This window comes from Panulirus ornatus, chromosome 28, assembly GCF_036320965.1.
Source record: "Panulirus ornatus isolate Po-2019 chromosome 28, ASM3632096v1, whole genome shotgun sequence".
Taxonomy (NCBI): Eukaryota; Metazoa; Arthropoda; class Malacostraca; order Decapoda; family Palinuridae; genus Panulirus; species Panulirus ornatus.
The window spans coordinates 21113800-21135588 of NC_092251.1; the positions used below are offsets into that span (position 1 = coordinate 21113800).

General features: G+C 40.6%; 1 protein-coding gene across 1 annotated transcript in view; it reads right to left on the reverse strand.

Annotated features, from left to right (window-relative positions):
* LOC139757885 (uncharacterized) overlaps positions 1 to 21789 on the reverse strand; it is a 686077-nt gene that overhangs the window by 248601 nt on the left and 415687 nt on the right. Inside the window, 3 exon segments of the mRNA XM_071678807.1 lie at positions 1235 to 1419; positions 1727 to 1879; positions 8563 to 8685. Coding sequence (XP_071534908.1) covers positions 1235 to 1419; positions 1727 to 1879; positions 8563 to 8685 — 461 coding nt within the window.

A 21789-nucleotide genomic window follows, 5' to 3' on the forward strand; every position in this document is an offset into this window, starting at 1 on the left:
TCCAAGGCTGCATTATACTCTGTTACTTTCCAATAAATATGAGTAAGGACCAGCAAGTACGTAACTTCACTAACAAACGGAAATGGTTTACAACAGTAAATAAAAGTAACAAATGAGTGTCTTCCATTAACAGTTGAAATAAACCTGACATAAGAACAAATCTTAAATATGAAAAAATAGTAAAAAATATGTTTAGTTTTTTTGTTTTTTTTGTTTTGTCGGTCTCCCGCATTTGCGAGGTAGCGCAAGGAAACAGACGAAAGAAATGGCCCAACCCACCCCCATACACATGTATATACATACGTCCACACACGCAAATATACATACCTACACAGCTTTCCATGGTTTACAACAGACGCTTCACATGCCCTGATTCAATCCACTGACAGCACGTCAACCCCGGTATACCACATCGATCCAATTCACTCTATTCCTTGCCCTCCTTTCACCCTCCTGCATGTTCAGGCCCCGATCACACAAAATCTTTTTCACTCCATCTTTCCACCTCCAATTTGGTCTCCCACTTCTCCTCATTCCCTCCACCTCCGACACATATATCCTCTTGGTCAATCTTTCCTCACTCATTCTCTCCATGTGCCCAAACCATTTCAAAACACCCTCTTCTGCTCTCTCAACCACGCTCTTTTTATTTCCACACATCTCTCTTACCCTTACGTTACTTACTCGATCAAACCACCTCACACCACACATTGTCCTCAAACATCTCATTTCCAGCACATCCATCCTCCTGCACACAACTCTATCCATAGCCCATGCCTCGCAACCATACAACATTGTTTCAAACATACCCATTTTTGCTTTCCGAGATAATGTTCTCGACTTCCACACATTCTTCAAGGCTCCCAGGATTTTCGCCCCCTCCCCCACCCTATGATTCACTTCCGCTTCCATGGTTCCATCCGCTGCCAGATCCACTCCCAGATATCTAAAACACTTTACTTCTTCCAGTTTTTCTCCATTCAAACTTACCTCCCAACTGACTTGACCCTCAACCCTACTGTACCTAATAACCTTGCTCTTATTCACATTTACTCGTAACTTTCTTCATTCACACACTTTACCAAACTCAGTCACCAGCTTCTGCAGTTTCTCACATGAATCAGCCACCAGCGCTGTATCATCAGCGAACTGTTTAGTTTTAATTGTCTAAATTTACAGCGGCCATAATCAAAACAAAATGGATATCCTTTAGAACAACCTAAACACCACTTACTTGCATTCAAAGCTGAATTTGACCCCTTCTGTAACTGTAGCTCCAACAAGAGGTGTAAGGAAAATAGGTGGCATAGGCTGAGGTTCATCATCAATTAACTTAGCCTTCTTGGGTGGAGGGGTGTCTTCCTGCTTTGGTGTCTCCTCAGGTAATGGGATGGCCTCTGTCTGAATTTCTATCTCAACCTATTGGAATGTAATAGTGATCATGTGAAGATCATCTATAAAAATCTGTTCATCAGTTCTCATATAAGTACATTCTTATTATACCTAACTGCATTTCTTACCTTAGCAAGGAAGCATCAGGAAGAAACTAACACTGGCCTCACTTGCCCTCATCCAGTCTCTAGCTATCATGTGTGATACACAGAAATTGCATGGAACAAATCAAATATAAGTCACAAACATGCCATACTTAAATATTTTTCATATCTGAAAACCATGCTGCCTGGCATGTTGCAATTTGGAACTTAAACGATAAATTCATAACTACCTTCTTTGGAACTATTGGCTGTATAGGTATAGCCAAGATTTTTGCTACTTCTTCAGCAGCCTTTCTGGCCTCTTCTGCAGCAGTAGCTGCTAATCTTGCTGCTTCAGCTTCTGCCTGTGCTGCTGCAAGGGAAGCTGCCAGTTCCTCTTTCTCCTGTTATGCAAATATATTCATATATCATAAAAGCTGCTTTACATCAGAACATTTTTAATCTTTCATTGTATGAAAAATACATAACAATTATAAAGTAGAAATATCATGTTATACCACCTCCTTCAATGTGGGATGGTCCCTTCACTAGCTAAAGTTAGCTTTATGAAGTTCGAATACAAAATACTGCACCTACATCAGTGAGGGTATCTTACTAGAGTATCTATTAGCTGATGGGTTAAAAATGCATCTTTCTTATAAACTGGATTTCATATATATATCCTGAATACACAGTGGTGGAAAGAAATAACATCAAAAGAACTGATAAAGAATGCTAAATACTGTTAGCAATCATAAAAGTGAGAAAAGCTGCCCTTTCTGCTCAGACTGTAAAACTAGAAAGAATTCATGAGCTTCTAAGTTTACCAATATATACTCGGGAAGAGCAAACAAGTAAAGACAGATAACCAAAATTAGGCACTTTTTGTTTGTATTACTTTATTGTTTACCTTTGGAGTATGTAAGACCAGGAGATGTAAAGTTAATGTTATCATATATTATAAGCTTTTATTTATGAGATTCCCTCTGAACTTGAAGAATTCATGAATCATGGAAACAAGCCTATAACTTGTGTAGGTGATAGGTAGCAAATTCTAGAAATAAGCTAAACTACAAGAGCAGTCAGTTCCTCTAATGATAACTAGCTACTCAGCAGTTACCAATAAAGAAATTGCATTTTGTAGCACAAATGAATTTAACCAGATACTCATACAGTTGTGGATGAGAGAGCTTGGGAAGTGAGTCAGTTGTTGTTCGCTGATGATACAGCGCTGGTGGCTGATTCATGTGAGAAACTGCAGAAGCTGGTGACTGAGTTTGGTAAAGTGTGTGAAAGAAGAAAGTTAAGAGTAAATGTGAATAAGAGCAAGGTTATTAGGTACAGTAGGGTTGAGGGTCAAGTCAATTGGGAGGTAAGTTTGAATGGAGAAAAAATGGAGGAAGTAAAGTGTTTTAGATATCTGGGAGTGGATCTGGCAGCGGATGGAACCATGGAAGCGGAAGTAAATCATAGGGTGGGGGAGGGGGCGAAAATCCTGGGAACCTTGAAGAATGTGTGGAAGTCGAGAACATTATCTCGGAAAGCAAAAATGGGTATGTTTGAAGGAATAGTGGTTCCAACAATGTTGTATGGTTGCGAGGCGTGGGCTATGGATAGAGTTGTGCACAGGAGGGTGGATGTGCTGGAAATGAGATGTCTGAGGACAATATGTGGTGTGAGGTGGTTTGATCGAGTAAGTAATGTAAGGGTAAGAGAGATGTGTGGAAATAAAAAGAGCGTGGCTGAGAGAGCAGAAGAGGGTGGTTTGAAATGGTTTGGGCACATGGAGAGAATGAGTGAGGAAAGATTGACCAAGAGGATATATGTGTCGGAGGTGGAGGGAACGAGGAGAAGTGGAAGACCAAATTGGAGGTGGAAAGATGGAGTGAAAAAGATTTTGTGTGATCGGGGCCTGAACATGCAGGAGTGTGAAAGGCGGGCAAGGAATAGAGTGAATTGGATCGATGTGGTATACCGGGGTTGACGTGCTGTCAGTGGATTGAATCAGGGCATGTGAAGCATCTGGGGTAAACCATGGAAAGTTGTGTGGGGCCTGGATATGGAAAGGGAGCTGTGGTTTCGGGCATTATTGCATGACAACTAGAGACTGAGTGTGAACGAATGGGGCCTTTGTTGTCTTTTCCTAGTGCTACCTCGCACACATGAGGGGGGAGGGGGATGGTATTCCATGTGTGGCGAGGTGGCGATGGGAAAGAATAAAGGCAGACAGTGTGAATTGTGTGCATGGGTATATATGTATGTGTCTGTGTGTGTATTTATATGTGTACAATGAGATGTATAGGTATGTATATTTGCGTGTGTGGACGTGTATGTATATACATTGTGTATGGGGGTGGGTTGGGCCATTTCTTTCGTCTGTTTCCTTGCGCTACCTCGCAAACGCGGGAGACAGCAACAAAGCAAAAAAAAAAAGGAAAAAAAAAACTACTTCCTTATTCTGATATGCCACTCATGCCTGAATTAAGAGAGAAGATGTATTCAGTTTGCAAAAAATAAGTATTAGAGTAAAAAAGAGAGGGGAAACGTCAGTTTCAATATACAGAGTGGAGTCATCAGCATGAGTTATTATACCTGCAGTCAGATCAGTTTAAATATACAGAGTGGAGTCATCATCAGGAAATATTATACCTGCAGTTAGAAGCTGAAGTGAGATCTTTTATGGAAAGAAGAAAATGGTTAGGCAATAAGAGAAAACTCTGAGGGAGACCATGGTTAGTTATGAAAAAAGAGGAGTCACTCCATCAGTGACGACTACAACAGAATGACTCAACCAGAAGCTAAGCACTAGAGAACTGAGAAAATCAGAAAAGAAATTACTGCATAAGATAATTCCCTCACATCAAATTGGTGGTGAGCTACTGTGCTGTCTTTATATAAAAAAAAAAGTCCAATAATCTCTGTTCGAAATAAGGCTTTTCCTAAATTGTGCTGTGGATATAGGGGGAAAAAGACTGGAAGTAAGGGAATTTAAGTACCTGGGAGCTGTCTTGGGTAAGTATGGTGATATGGTAGGAGAGATAAGAGAGAAAGCAGTACAGGGTAGAAGAGGCATTAGGTCCACTAACAGAATAATGAAGGGTAGAGGTGTTAGTATGGAAGTGAAGAGAGGATTAAGGGACAGAATAGTCCTCCCAACCCTGACCCATGCAGCCAAAACATGCATGGAATGAGGCACATTGGTCAAGAATCCAGGCTGTGGAAATTACCTATTTGAGAAGATCATGTGATATGACTAGATGGAATGATGAAAGGAATGAAAGGGTGTATGAGAGATGTGGTATGGCAAGGAAAGCAAAGGAAGTGAATTGTGGAGTGGTAGAAAGGGTGAAACATAATACTTTGAGGTGGTTTGGTCATGTGGAAAGAATGCAAGACTGGGAGTTTACAAGGAAAGTGTATGATAGGACAATTAATGGGGTTCTTGTGAGTGGAAGACCACCTGTGACAAAGGCAAATAGGGGGGAGGAATACTGGAGGGAGAGAAACAGAGGAAGAATGCATGGAACGGTGTATGCAAGGGACGCATGTAAGGACAGGGATAAGTGGAGACTGTTTTGCCATGGTCACCCCTTAATGGAAGTTCCCAGAGGAAATGGGTATCAGAGATGTAGATAGAAAGATTTTTTTTTTTTTTTTTTTGCTTTGTCGCTGTCTCCCGCGTTTGCGAGGTAGCGCAAGGAAACAGACGAAAGAAATGGCCCAACCCACCCCCATACACATGTATATACATACGTCCACACACGCAAATATACATACATACACAGCTTTCCATGGTTTACCCCAGACGCTTCACATGCCCTGATTCAATCCACTGACAGCACGTCAACCCCGGTATACCACATCGATCCAATTCACCCTATTCCTTGCCCTCCTTTCACACTCCTGCATGTTCAGGCCCCAATAACACAAAATCTTTTTCACTCCATCTTTCCACATCCAATTTGGTCTTCCACTTCTCCTCGTTCCCTCCACCTCCGACACATATATCCTCTTGGTCAATCTTTCCTCACTCATTCTCTCCATGTGCCCAAACCATTTCAAAACACCCTCTTCTGCTCTCTCAACCACGCTCTTTTTATTTCCACACATCTCTCTTACCCTTACGTTACTTACTCGATCAAACCACCTCACACCACACATTGGCCTCAAACATTTCATTTCCAGCACATCCATCCTCCTGCGCACAACTCTATCCATAGCCCACACCTCGCAACCATACAACATTGTTGGAACCACTATTCCTTCAAACATACCCATTTTTGCTTTCCGAGATAATGTTCTCGACTTCCACACATTCTTCAAGGCTCCCAGGATTTTTGCCCCCTCCCCCACCCTATGATCCACTTCCGCTTCCATGGTTCCATCCACTGCCCGATCCACTCCCGGATATCTAAAACACTTTACTTCCTCCAGTTTTTCTCCATTCAAACTTACCTCCCAATTGACTTGACCCTCAACCCTACTGTACCTAATAACCTTGCTCTTATTCACATTTACTCTTAACTTTCTTCTTTCACACACTTTACCAAACTCAGTCACCAGCTTCTGCAGTTTCTCACATGAATCAGCCACCAGTGCTGTATCATCAGCGAACAACAACTGACTCACTTCCCAAGCTCTCTTATCCCCAACAGACTTCATACTTGCCCCTCTTTCCAAAACTCTTGCATTCACCTCCCTAACAACCCCATCCATAAACAAATTAAACAACCATGGCAACATCACACACCCCTGCCGCAAACCTACATTCACTGAGAACCAATCACTCTCCTCTCTTCCTACACGTACACATGCCTTACATCCTCGATAAAAACTTTTCACCGCTTCTAACAACTTGCCTCCCACACCATATATTCTTAATACCTTCCACAGAGCATCTCTATCAACTCTATCATATGCCTTCTCCAGATCCATAAATGCTACATACAAATCCATTTGCTTTTCTAAGTATTTCTCACATACATTCTTCAAAGCAAACACCTGATCCACACATCCTCTACCACTTCTGAAACCACACTGCTCTTCCCCAATCTGATGCTCTGTACATGCCTTCACCCTCTCAATCAATACCCTCCCATATAATTTACCATGAATACTCAACAAACTTATACCTCTGTAATCTGAGCACTCACTCTTATCCCCTTTGCCTTTGTGTTTTGAAATGGTATGGGCACATGGAGAGAATGAGTGAGGAAAGATTGACCAAGAGGATATATGTGTTGGAGGTGGAGGGAACGAGAGAAGTGGGAGACCAAATTGGAGGTGGAAAGATGGAGTGAAAAAGATTTTGTGTGATCGGGGCCTGAACATGCAGGAGGGTGAAAGGAGGGCAAGGAATAGAGTGAATTGGATCGATGTGGTATACCGGGGTTGACGTGCTGTCAGTGGATTGAATCAGGGCATGTGAAGCGTCTGGGGTAAACCATGGAAAGCTGTGTAGGTATGTATATTTGCATGTGTGGACATATGTATATACATGTGTATGGGGGTGGGTTGGGCCATTTCTTTCGTCTGTTTCCTTGCGCTACCTCGCAAACGAGGGAGACAGCGACAAAGCAAAAAAAAAAAAAAAAAAAATATGTAGTTCTACAAGGTTATATTCGCAGAACAAATTTATTATAGTATTCTATTAAGGTGCAGATTCCAAATATCTGACAGTGTTGTACAGCCCTAGATATCAGATGAAATGATTTTGCAACCTCAGTTACCCCATGGTAGTCAAAGAGAAAAGATGCAACTATTGCTTGTTGTCCCTGTGTTTAGTGATATTTTTACTACTTCTGTTCCAGGTGATATTTTTCCTCCATCAGTAATTACAGATGGATCCAAAATAGCTGTCTTAAGAAGAAAAGGTCTGTATTCTTACTTTGAAGCAAGAAAATAGGTCTACTAGTAAAATTTTATGATATACCAGCAGGATCCACTTCATCATCAATACTTTTTCCCCTTCCTTCTAACATTATACTTCGTGAAAAGCTTGGTATGGACAACCTCCCAAAAAAACAGTAACTGATAATCTGATAAATATGGGATTTTCTATTAGTTCATGCTTCATAAAGTTACTAGTCATCTTTGGTTGGGACAGGGTGATACTAGGAGGAAGGAAAAAAAAGTGTCCTGATGGTGAGCTCAGCCCAGGCAGTATGGTTTGAAAGTTCCCCTGCGACAAATTTTCTTGCCTTCAAGAAAGCTCATGGGTCTCTTCTTCTTGGAACAACTTCTTATGACCCATAGTTAGCTAGTGTTTGAAGAAAAGCATCACCCAGAACAGAAACAGAAAAAATACCCCTAAACACATGGAACGCCAACAAAAATTGCATCCCTCCACGTTTAATACCATGGAATAATTGATGCACCAAATCAAGCTGCCAACCCCTAAGACATGGGTAATAGGATCTGTTCTGTTTTCTGTACATAAAACATGACATTTGAAAGCCTTATATTAAACAGTAATCATTGGATATTTTTTGTAGAGACTATATTTGGCTTAAAGGCATCCAGGCATGGAAAAAAACAGAGAAATCAAGTCTGCAATAATACCCTGGAAAATAACAAGATATCAAAGAAACGTTTTTATAAGAGTTCATCAAAAAAGGCTATCAACTATACTATCAAGTTATATATTAATCTACATGGCACAAGCAGAAAAACATTCAGAAAAAGCCTTGATAAATAGCTAAAAACAGTTTCTGATGAGCCCAAGGTTGATAGTTATAAAACGTAAGTAGCTGCAGAGAAAAACAGTATTGTTAATCAAGCAAGATATGCTGCAAGTGCTACACACCAGGCCTACCTAAAGGTAAAATCTTGTCTTGTCAAAGGTACTCAAAGGTAGGTCAGTAACATGAGAACTAAAAAATCAGTCAGTGATGTAAACATAAGTCAGAGTAAAATCTACAATAAAAGCCTGAGTATTCTATTTGTTTGGAGCAGTACTACTGTATTTGTTTTGGACTGTACATCAAAACAAATCTCTTTAAATGAAAAAATCTGACTTTGCAGTATGAGCCAATCTTCTGTCAGTGGATCTTATCATTAGTTGTTAAAATTTTCAGGCAGCACTTACCTTCTTTTGTTTTTCTCTATGTTCTTCTGCAGTTCTTAAGTTTGCTACCATCATTGTAAGATTCCGAGTGATAATTGTAAAACTGTCTATCATCTGAGTATTTTGGTGATTCACAACCTCAATCTAGAAAAAAAGGAAAAAAAATGGAGGTAAAACATTCTCTATTCATCAACATCAAACAAGTACTTTTTTGTTTACATTTAAAGCAAGGTATCCCAAACAAAACATATATGACAAACTGATACATACTTCAACATATCTAAGTTCATTTAAAATTTTTCTGTACAGACTCCCTTACCCTGTACAATAATCTAACCTCTGACTTTCTCCATAGCAACTTCCATTCATATTATTCATACATACATGTACTTCCATGATTATATTAAATTATCTTCTCTCTTTACTGTATATTTCCCCCATCTTAAACTCTATTTACATCACTTGATCTAGAAAGCAATTCTTTCTATTCATTTATATGGTAGTACAGTTCCTGACTATGTTATGTACACCAATCAAATTATGTACATTCCGCACACAGTCAAACTTTACATGTGGGGGACCAAATATTTGACACCAAGGTCAAGGATCAATCAAGGCCTGCTCTTGCTGTGCCCTACTGTCCATGTATACCCTAGGGCTATAGTTGCAAATTATTTCAAGAAGTTAAATCAAGTAATATATACCAAAGGTACTGACAGTAAAAATTCAAGTAACAATTGAAATCTCTCATTATTTTTCAAGATTACAAACAGACTGCCTCTCTGTACAATGAAATATTTACATTATTTATCTTTGTTGAAGGTAGTTCTTCCACTGTAATTTTAAAATGATAATAATGAGGCATTATAAAGCAATTATAGTTGGTTTTAAAGTTCAATTTCATCACACTGGAGAGAGTACTTATTTATGGGGAATTCAGACTCACTTCCCTTTCACCTAATAGCCTTTACCATCTTAACCAGGCAAACTCATTCTATCCAATGCATACCTCTCACCCTCCTAAACGTTCACTCCCCAACATCTCAGTCTTCACTTTTCTATTTCCTCTTTGTCACTCTCCCCTCCTAGCTCCAACAAATTCTGACATATTGATCATCTCTGTCCGTCTTTTTTCATTCATCTTTTCTATGCATCCAAATCATTTCAGCACACCCTAGTTGGCCATTTCAATCAGCCTTAAATCACTATCAAACTTCTCTGGCAATGTTATTTCCTACACAATCAACCTGCTTTACACCCCAAATCATCTTCAACTATTTCATATGCAGCACATCTAACCTCATCCTTTCTTTTGCACTCAAGGTTCAAGAAACATCCATACAACACTGCTATGTCTTCTATAGCTTTAGACATGTTCATCTCTGCCCTTACAGACACTGATCTTCTATTCCACATAGCTTTTAATGCAACCAGATCACTTGCCCCTTCCTCAATCTACTGCCATGTCTATTATCAGAAGCTAAAGCACACCATTTCCTCAAGTTCCTCTTCATTTAATTTTACTCTCAATCCATCCCGTTACCACCTGCTGCATCTCATTACCTTCTTTTTGTTCACATTCACTCTCAACTTTCTGTTTCTACCCACTCTCCTAAATTCTGTCAACCGTTTCAGTAGTTTCCATCTAGTATATGTCACCAGATCAATATTATCTACAAAAAGACACTGATTTATCTAATATTCTCTGTTTGACTCCCAGCATTAAGGAGAATTGTTCCTTTCTAAAAGACCCTGAAAATCATCTCCATCATCCAAGCTATGAACATATCAAACACCATTTTGATCACCCATACCCTAAAACAGAGTGCAACCCAAAAGAATTTAATTTCACCTTATTTATCAACATAATATATATGAGGCTGGCTAATGCTTATTCACAGTTCCCAAACAACCATACACACCATCCAGGATCATGGCATCTTTGGTATGATTATGTTGATATTGCCTCCTTGTCTCTATCCACATAATAAACTATCCACCTCCAGATAATCCCCTTCAATCATGAAAGAGCATTCTACAATAAAAGAGAAGAGACCATAAGAAAAACCCATGAAAAAGACTTTAGGAGAAAACAGCAACCTCAGCATCAAATTGGTCTTCACTCTAAAATTGTCTCTTCTGAAAGAGGTGCTACACAACGGAGGTCAACCAAATGTATGGAGAAGCTGAACACTATAGACCCCCTCCCTCCTTTATCAGTCTCAAGAAGTAAGAGTTTCCATAAAAAGTCAGGGTAAAAGCCTCTTTCCTTTAATTATGGGCTCTATCGGACAGCTTTGGTTGTGAAAGAAGAACTGACTTCTTTCCTTTTATTATGACTGATATAAAACAGGCAAAAAATGCTCCAGTTAAAAAAAGGCTGTCTTAGGTAAGTGGGATAACTTGAGAGAAAAAGAATGCAGAATTAATCAGGGCTCTGCAGGTGTCTGTAGAACTGACTCTTAAGGGTAAAAAGGTTACAGGAGGAGGGACAGACAAAAGAAAGGAGAAAATTCCACAGCTAAGCTGTTCAAGGGAAGAAGGTATCATAATGATCAATCCTCAAGAGGCTGCTTTCCACACAGAAACTGTTGGATGGGCCTTTCTTCGTCTGTTTCCTAGCAATACCTTGCTGACACGGGAAACAGTGATCAAGTATAATAAATAAATAATATTACATACATACACATGTAAACATTCATACTTACTTGCCTATATCCACTCCCGGTGCCACCCCACCCCACAGGAAACAGCATCACCACCCCCCTGCATCAGCGAGGTAGTGCCAGGAGGGATATGTAAAAAGGCCACATACATTCTCATCCATTATCTTGCTGTCATGTGTAATGCACCAAAAGTACAGCTTCCTATCCATATCCAGGCTACACAGACCTTTCTATAGTTTACCCAGATGTTTCACATGCCCTGGTTCAGTCCAATGATGGCATGTTGACCCCAGTATACCACATCTTTTCAACTCACAATATTCCATGCATGCCTTTCACCTTCCTGCATGTTCAGGCCCCAATCGCTCAAAATTTTTCTTACTCCATCCTTCCACCTTCAATCTGGTCTGCTGCTTCTCCTTGTTCTCTCCACTTCTGACACATATATCTTCTTTGTCTCCTTGTCAACCTTTCCTCACTCATTCTCTCCATATGTCCAAACCATTTTAACACACCCTCTTCTGCTCTCTCAACCACAATTTTTTTTACCATGCCTCTCTCTTACCCTTTCATTGCTTACTCAATCAAACCACCTCACACTACATAGTGTCCTCAAACATTTCACTTCCAACACATCCACCCTCTTCTGCACAACCCTATGTATAGCCCATGCCTCATAATCATATACTATTGTTGGAGCTACTATTCTTTCATACATACCTGTTTTTGCTCTCCAAAATAACTTTCTCTTTCCACACATTCTTCACTGCTCCCAGAACCTTTGTCCCCTTCCCCACACTATGACTCACTTCCACTTCTATGGTTCCATTTACTGTCGAAGCCACTCGCAGATATCTAAAACACTAATTCCTCCAACTTTTCTCCATTCAAACTTATATCCCAACAGACTTGTCCCTCAGCCTTGCTGAACCTCATAACCTTGTTTTTCAAATTTATTGTCAACTTTCCCCTTTCTCAATAAAATCCCTCAGAAAGGAGGACCAGAGATGAGTCACATGGGAACATAGATCACCAGTAGACACAGCACTGCAAAATCCAAGGAGAGGTTGAATTACAGAAGATAATGGAAACATTTCTTGGTTAAAGATCTGAGAGATCTATCTCTGATCTATCAGTAGATGTCATATCAGCACACTCCTTTTATGAAGGCATGCTTGACTTTAAATGAACAGCTCTACAGTGATTATGAATAGATATGAAAGTGGAGTGAGATTCTGGGGATTGGAAGAGTTTCATGGCATGGCATGCTCCATCTCTGATGCAACAGGCATCAGAGCAGGAGTGATAAAACCATGATTGGTGAAGAAAGATATAGCGGAAGATGGGATGTAAGAATCCATCCCAGCCAATATAACCTCCTGTATGAGTTCAACACAACAAAGGGGAATCCCAGACAAAAAAGCAACAACCATTCCTGGAAGCATCAGTTAAGCAGCTACACATGGAGGGGTACTGAGGGTGGGCATGCCCAATCAGAAGAGACTGAAATACAACTAGTTGGAGAACCCCAAAGGGGTATAAAAAGTGTACTCATATTAAGAGGGTTCAAAAGTGAAAGAAAGAGGTAAAGTGTGATAGAAGAGTGGTTAACAGCTGGAAACTTGTGCTATGCATTTGATCATCTGTTCCAGATAGTGAAGGAAGGAACAAGAAAAGGCCTCAGTTCTGCCAGGATCATCTTGGGCAGGGCCTAACCAATCCCTGTGGTGTACACTGAAATCCCCTGGATAGAGGAAGTCAGCACATGGATGAGAAGAGAGCCATGTCTTGTGGCAAAAAGTCAAATAGCTGAAGAGTTGTAAATAGATGGAGAGATTGAGGGAAATGTATAAAACATATCAGCAAAGTTATACAGTAAAGGAAAGATAAATTTTGAGCCAGAATACATTAAACTGGGGAGACTCAAGATCCATGAGACAAGCAATGGGAATCTTTTTATAACAGTAGCTGCTAATGCCACTAAAGGAACAGAAAGGACAATAGCAGAGATTTGATTTCTGGATCTGAGTGTATAGAGAGGATGCAGCCTTGGAAAGATGAGTTTCATAAAGAAGAAAAAGATAAGGACAGGAAGCTGAAAGATAGTGTTCTATAGAGAAGGTTAGATATGATATAAATTTAGTAGAAATGAAGAGAGAAAAGCCAGGTGTGGGAGAGGTATCTGGAAGAGTAGAGTTGGTTCCAGTTACATGACATCATCCAAAAGAGGACCTGGAAACCTTCCAGGCTATCTCAAAGGTGGCACCAGTCCAATTTGGCACTGGACGATCTAAATCAAAGTGTGCCATGATTTTTGTAGAAAAAAAAAAAAAATGGAGAAGAATACAGGGCTGTGTGACGTATTTGATGTGATGTCACATATCATGTTTGAGATGAAGAGGGTATGAAATTGTGGAGTGAATGGTAACTACCCATATGTAAAGGAAAAAAAAAAAAAGGCAACCTAGACCTGGGGAGGGTACATGATAAATGGCATGGTGCTAGCTCACTGTGCTGCCATCATTATCCTTTCCAATATCCATGTGGTAGCACTTTCCTGAACAGTGGATGCCTGTCACTTCCTACAGGGTAAATATAAAATGTTTCCTGATGATAAAGGATTCAAGAAGCCTGGGTAAGGACACATACATTCTCATAGGAAATATTTTGTGAGAAAACTGAAATCTTTAATAGTCTTGACACAAAAAAAGTTGTTTCAAAGGAAAAATACTCCAGTGTACAGTGTACAGTAGATAAAATCCTAGATTTAGCCACAAAATTTTCCACAGGAAACTTTGCATATGGGAGATCTTTAAATATCAACAGTGTTCTATATCTAGGGACTATGAATCTCATTATCATTCTTCAAATTCCAAATATATATGGAAGAGAGTTGCCACAAGAAAACAGTTCAGAGGTATAATCCCTGTAAAACCAAAAGATTGTATAAGATCAAGGACGTTTGAAACCTCCATTCTATAGTGTGATAAACCTATAGGTTTCTTTATGAAAAAATATAGTTTCCCTACAAACAAGTAATCTCAGTGGTCTAAGCAAGGCTGCAAAATCAATGACATATCCAACTGACAAAGGCTCCTGCAAAGCATTCTCCTACAATGCTACTGTTGTGTTATAGCTCTATTCTTGTCATGATGAAGACTAGAGGATAACTCTAAACATGCTCATTTGGTTACAAATGATTTTTCAGATTCTATAAGAATGTCCCAGAAATATATCCTAACAGACTGGTACTGTCTCTGAGTAGAAGGGCACATATTATATAGAGGGCATTTTAGCATTCTTCGCACTTTCTTTAATATATCTGCTTAATTTTCTCAAATGTGAACATTCTCATACAGTGCCAACTCTCTAAGAAATTATGGGGAATCTTGCAGAGGGATTGGATACCTGCACTAAGGTTGTGCTACCAGTAGCTTAGCAACTAGGATCATTTACCCTTATGTTGCAGCTATGATCCAGAAAATGTATCTGTATTTATCCAAGGACCCCTTTCTGAAAGGGTCCTGGTGTTACCCTGGGGCCCTTTTTCCAGGGGCTCCTGCATCTCCAAGGGTAAGCTATACTCAGTAGCAGGGACAGGATGGACTCCTTCAAAGCAAGAAGTTCTTTGATGAGCCTGTACTATGTTTCATGAACTTACTATGATACAGCCTGGCTTAAAAGTGATTTTTCCCTCACAGTGTAACCTCAGGCAGGGAAGATCAATAAAACCATTTAGGAATTATTTATATTTATTTTGCATTGTCGCTGTCTACCGCGTTAGCGAGGTAGCACAAGAAAACAGACGAAAGAATGGCCCAACCCATCCACATACACATGTATATACATACACGTCCACACACGTAAATATACATACCCATACATCTCAACGTATACATATATATATATATATATATATATATGTAAACCATGGAAAGCTGTGTAGGTATGTATATTTGCGTGTGTGGACGTGTGTATGTACATGTGTATGGGGGGGGGTTGGGCCATTTCTTTCGTCTGTTTCCTTGCGCTACCTCGCAAACGCGGGAGACAGCGACAAAGTATAAAAAAAAAAAATATATATATATATATATATATATATATATATATATATATATATATATATATATATATGTGCACATGTGGGGAGGGTTATCATTTCATGTGTGGCGGGGTGGTGATGGATATGAATAGGGGCAGACAGTGTGAATTGTGTACATATGTGTATATGTGTATGTCTTTGTGTGTTTATATATGTGTGCATTGAGGTGTATGGGTGTGTATATGTGCATGTGTGGACGTGTATGTATATACATGTTGGTGTGGGTGGGTTGGCCCATTCTTTCGTCTGTTTCCTTGTGCTGCCTCGCTAATGCGGGAGACAGCGACAAATGAGATGTTTGAGGACAATGTGTGGTGTGGGGTGGTTTTGTTGAGTGAGTGATGTGGGGGTGAGAGAGGTGTGTGGAAATAGGGGGAGTGTGGTTGAGGGAGCAGAGGAGGGTGTTTTGGGGTGGTTTGGGCACATGGAGAGAATGAGTGAGGAGAGATTGACCGGGAGGATGTGTGTGTCGGAGGTGGGGGGAGCGAGGAGAGGTGGGGGACCGGATTGGGGGTGGAAAGATGGAGTGGGGGGGATTTTGAGTGATCGGGGCCTCAACGTGCGGGAGGGTGAGGGGAGGGCAGGGAATGGAGTGAGTTGGATCGGTGTGGTGTACCGGGGTTGACGTGCTGTCTGTGGGTTGAGTCGGGGCGTGTGAAGCATCTGGGGTGGACCGTGGAGGGCTGTGTGGGGCCTGGATGTGGAAGGGGAGCTGTGGTTTCGGGCATTATATTATTGCATGACAGCTGGAGACTGAGTGTGAACGAGTGGGGCCTTTGTTGTCTTTTCCTAGCGCTGCCCCGCACACATGAGGGGGGGGGGGGGATGGTATTCCATGTGTGGCGGGGTGGCGATGGGAATGAATAGGGGCAGACAGTGTGAATTGTGTGCATGGGTATATATGTGTGTGTCTGTGTGTGTGTGTATATGTGTGCATTGAGATGTATAGGTGTGTATGTTTGCGTGTGTGGACGTGGGTGTATATGCATGTGTATGGGGGTGGGTTGGGCCATTTTCTTTCGTCTGTTTCCTTGCGCTACCTCGCAAGCGCGGGAGACGGCGACAAAGCAAAAAAAAAAAAAAATGGAGAAGAATACAGGGCTGTGTGACGTATTTGATGTGATGTCACATATCATGTTTGAGATGAAGAGGGTATGAAATTGTGGAGTGAATGGTAACTACCCATATGTAAAGGAAAAAAAAAAAAAATGGAGAAGAATACAGGGCTGTGTGACGTATTTGATGTGATGTCACATATCATGTTTGAGATGAAGAGGGTATGAAATTGTGGAGTGAATGGTAACTACCCATATGTAAAGGAAAAAAAAAAAAAATGGAGAAGAATACAGGGCTGTGTGACGTATTTGATGTGATGTCACATATCATGTTTGAGATGAAGAGGGTATGAAATTGTGGAGTGAATGGTAACTACCCATATGTAAAGGAAAAAAAAAAAAAATGGAGAAGAATACAGGGCTGTGTGACGTATTTGATGTGATGTCACATATCATGTTTGAGATGAAGAGGGTATGAAATTGTGGAGTGAATGGTAACTACCCATATGTAAAGGAAAAAAAAAAAAAATGGAGAAGAATACAGGGCTGTGTGACGTATTTGATGTGATGTCACATATCATGTTTGAGATGAAGAGGGTATGAAATTGTGGAGTGAATGGTAACTACCCATATGTAAAGGAAAAAAAAAAAAAATGGAGAAGAATACAGGGCTGTGTGACGTATTTGATGTGATGTCACATATCATGTTTGAGATGAAGAGGGTATGAAATTGTGGAGTGAATGGTAACTACCCATATGTAAAGGAAAAAAAAAAAAAATGGAGAAGAATACAGGGCTGTGTGACGTATTTGATGTGATGTCACATATCATGTTTGAGATGAAGAGGGTATGAAATTGTGGAGTGAATGGTAACTACCCATATGTAAAGGAAAAAAAAAAAAAATGGAGAAGAATACAGGGCTGTGTGACGTATTTGATGTGATGTCACATATCATGTTTGAGATGAAGAGGGTATGAAATTGTGGAGTGAATGGTAACTACCCATATGTAAAGGAAAAAAAAAAAAAATGGAGAAGAATACAGGGCTGTGTGACGTATTTGATGTGATGTCACATATCATGTTTGAGATGAAGAGGGTATGAAATTGTGGAGTGAATGGTAACTACCCATATGTAAAGGAAAAAAAAAAAAAATGGAGAAGAATACAGGGCTGTGTGACGTATTTGATGTGATGTCACATATCATGTTTGAGATGAAGAGGGTATGAAATTGTGGAGTGAATGGTAACTACCCATATGTAAAGGAAAAAAAAAAAAAATGGAGAAGAATACAGGGCTGTGTGACGTATTTGATGTGATGTCACATATCATGTTTGAGATGAAGAGGGTATGAAATTGTGGAGTGAATGGTAACTACCCATATGTAAAGGAAAAAAAAAAAAAATGGAGAAGAATACAGGGCTGTGTGACGTATTTGATGTGATGTCACATATCATGTTTGAGATGAAGAGGGTATGAAATTGTGGAGTGAATGGTAACTACCCATATGTAAAGGAAAAAAAAAAAAAATGGAGAAGAATACAGGGCTGTGTGACGTATTTGATGTGATGTCACATATCATGTTTGAGATGAAGAGGGTATGAAATTGTGGAGTGAATGGTAACTACCCATATGTAAAGGAAAAAAAAAAAAAATGGAGAAGAATACAGGGCTGTGTGACGTATTTGATGTGATGTCACATATCATGTTTGAGATGAAGAGGGTATGAAATTGTGGAGTGAATGGTAACTACCCATATGTAAAGGAAAAAAAAAAAAAATATATATATATATTATATATATGACGTGCTGTCAGTGGATTGAAGCAAGGCATGTGAAGCGTCTGGGGTAAACCATGGAAAGCTGTGTAGGTATGTATATTTGCGTGTGTGGACGTGTGTATGTACATGTGTATGGGGGGGGGTTGGGCCATTTCTTTCGTCTGTTTCCTTGCGCTACCTCGCAAACGCGGGAGACAGCGACAAAGTATAAAAAAAAAAAAAAAAAAAAAAAAAAAAAATGTATATATATATGTATATATGTATTATCCCTGGGGATAGGGGAGAAAGAATACTTCCCACGTATTCCCTGCGTGTCGTAGAAGGCGACTAAAAGGGAAGGGAGCGGGGGGCTGGAAATCCTCCCCCTCTCAATTTTTTTTCTTTTTTATTTTCCAAAAGAAGGAACAGAGAAGGGGGCCTGGTGAGGATATTCCCTAAAAGGCCCAGTCCTCTGTTCTTAACGCTACCTCGCTAATGCGGGAAATGGCGAATAGTATGAAATATATATATATATATTCACACAGACATATACATATATACACATGTACATAATTCATACTGTCTGCCTTTATTCATTCCCATCGCCACCTCGCCACACATGAAATAACAACCCCCTCCCCCCTCATGTGTGCGAGGTAGCGCTAGGAAAAGACAACAAAGGCCCCATTCGTTCACATTCAGTCTCTACCTGTCATGTAATAATGCACCGAAACCACGGCTCCCTTTCCACATCCAGGCCCCACAGAACTTTCCGTGGTTTACCCCAGACACTTCACATGCCCTGGTTCAATCCATTGACAGCATGTCGATCCCGGTATACCACATCATTCCAATTCACTCTATTCCTTGCACGCCTTTCACCCTCCTGCATGTTCAGGCTCCAATCACTCAAAATCTTTTTCACTCCATCTTTCCACCTCCAATTTGGTCTCCCTCTTCTCCTCGTTCCCTCCACCTCCGACACATATATCCTCTTGGTCAATCTTTCCTCACTCACTCTCTCCATGTGCCCAAACCACTTCAAAACACCCTCTTCTGCTCTCTCAACCACGCTCTTTTTATTTCCACACATCTCTCTTACCCTTACGTTACTCACTCGATCAAACCACCTCACACCACACATTGTCCTCAAACATCTCATTTCCAGCACATCCATCCTCCTGCGCACAACTCTATCCATAGCCCACGCCTCGCAACCATACAACATTGTTGGAACCACTATTCCTTCAAACATACCCATTTTTGCTTTCCAAGATAATGTTCTCGACTTCCACACATTCTTCAAGGCCCCCAGAATTTTCGCCCCCTCCCCCACCCTATGATCCACTTCCACTTCCATGGTTCCATCCGCTGCCAGATCCACTCCCAGATATCTAAAACACTTCACTTCCTCCAGTTTTTCTCCATTCAAACTCACCTCCCAATTGACTTGACCCTCAACCCTACTGTACCTAATAACCTTGCTCTTATTCACATTTAATCTTAACTTTCTTCTTTCACACACTTTACCAAACTCAGTCACCAGCTTCTGCAGTTTCTCACATGAATCAGCCACCAGCGCTGTATCATCAGCGAACAACAACTGACTCACTTCCCAAGCTCTCTCATCCACAACAGACTTCATACTTGCCCCTCTTTCCAAAACTCTTGCATTTACCTCCCTAACAACCCCATCCATAAACAAATTAAACAACCATGGAGACATCACACACCCCTGCCGCAAACCTACATTCACTGAGAACCAATCACTTTCCTCTCTTCCTACACGTACACATGCCTTACATCCTCGATAAAAACTTTTCACTGCTTCTAACAACTTTCCTCCCACACCATATATTCTTAATACCTTCCACAGAGCATCTCTATCAACTCTATCATATGCCTTCTCCAGATCCATAAATGCTACATACAAATCCATTTGCTTTTCTAAGTATTTCTCACATACATTCTTCAAAGCAAACACCTGATCCACACATCCTCTACCACTTCTGAAACCACACTGCTCTTCCCCAATCTGATGCTCTGTACATGCCTTCACCCTCTCAATCAATACCCTCCCATATAATTTACCAGGAATACTCAACAAACTTATACCTCTGTAATTTGAGCACTCACTCTTATCCCCTTTGCCTTTGTACAATGGCACTATGCACGCATTCCGCCAATCCTCAGGCACCTCACCATGAGTCATACATACATTAAATAACCTTACCAACCTGTCAACAATACAGTCACCCCCTTTTTTAATAAATTCCACTGCAATACCATCCAAACCTGCTGCCTTGCCGGCTTTCATCTTCCGCAAAGCTTTCACTACCTCTTCTCTGTTTACCAAATCATTTTCCCTAACCCTCTCACTTTGCACACCACCTCGACCAAAACACCCTATATCTGCCACTCTATCATCAAACACATTCAACAAACCTTCAAAATACTCACTCCATCTCCTTCTCACATCACCACTACTTGTTTATCACCTCCCCATTTGCGCCCTTCACTGAAGTTCCCATTTGCTCCCTTGTCTTACGCACTTTATATATATATATATATATATATATATATATATATATATATATATATATATATATATATATATATATGACGTGCTGTCAGTGGATTGAATCAAGGCATGTGAAGCGACTGGGGTAAACCATGGAAAGCTGTGTAGGTATGTATATTTGCGTGTGTGGACGTATGTATATACATGTGTATGGGGGTGGGATGGGCCATTTCTTTCGTCTGTTTCCTTGCGCTACCTCGCAAACGCGGGAGACAGCGACAAAGCAAAAAAAAAAAAATATATATATATATATATATATATATATATATATATATATATATATTCACACAGACATATACATATATACACATGTACATAATTCATACTGTCTGCCTTTATTCATTCCCATCGCCACCTCGCCACACATGAAATAACAACCCCCTCCCCCCTCATGTGTGCGAGGTAGCGCTAGGAAAAGACAACAAAGGCCCCATTCGTTCACATTCAGTCTCTACCTGTCATGTAATAATGCACCGAAACCACGGCTCCCTTTCCACATCCAGGCCCCACAGAACTTTCCGTGGTTTACCCCAGACACTTCACATGCCCTGGTTCAATCCATTGACAGCACGTCGATCCCGGTATACCACATCATTCCAATTCACTCTATTCCTTGCACGCCTTTCACCCTCCTGCATGTTCAGGCTCCAATCACTCAAAATCTTTTTCACTCCATCCTTCCACCTCCAATTTGGTCTCCCACTTCTCCTCGTTCCCTCCACCTCTCACACATATATCCTCTTTGCCAATCTTTCCTCACTCACTCCATGTGACCAAACCACTTCAAAACACCCTCTTCTGCTCTCTCAACCACACTTTTTTTATTACCACACATCTCTCTTACCCTATTATTACTTACTTGATCAAACCACCTCACACCACATATTGTCCTCAAACATCTCATTTCCAGCACATCCACCCTCCTGCGCACAACTCTATCCATAGCCCACGCCTCGCAACCATACAACATTGTTGGAACCACTATTCCTTCTAACATACCCATTTTTGCTTTCCAAGATAATGTTCTCGACTTCCGCACATTCTTCAACGCTCCCAGAATTTTCACCCCCTCCCCCACCCTATGAT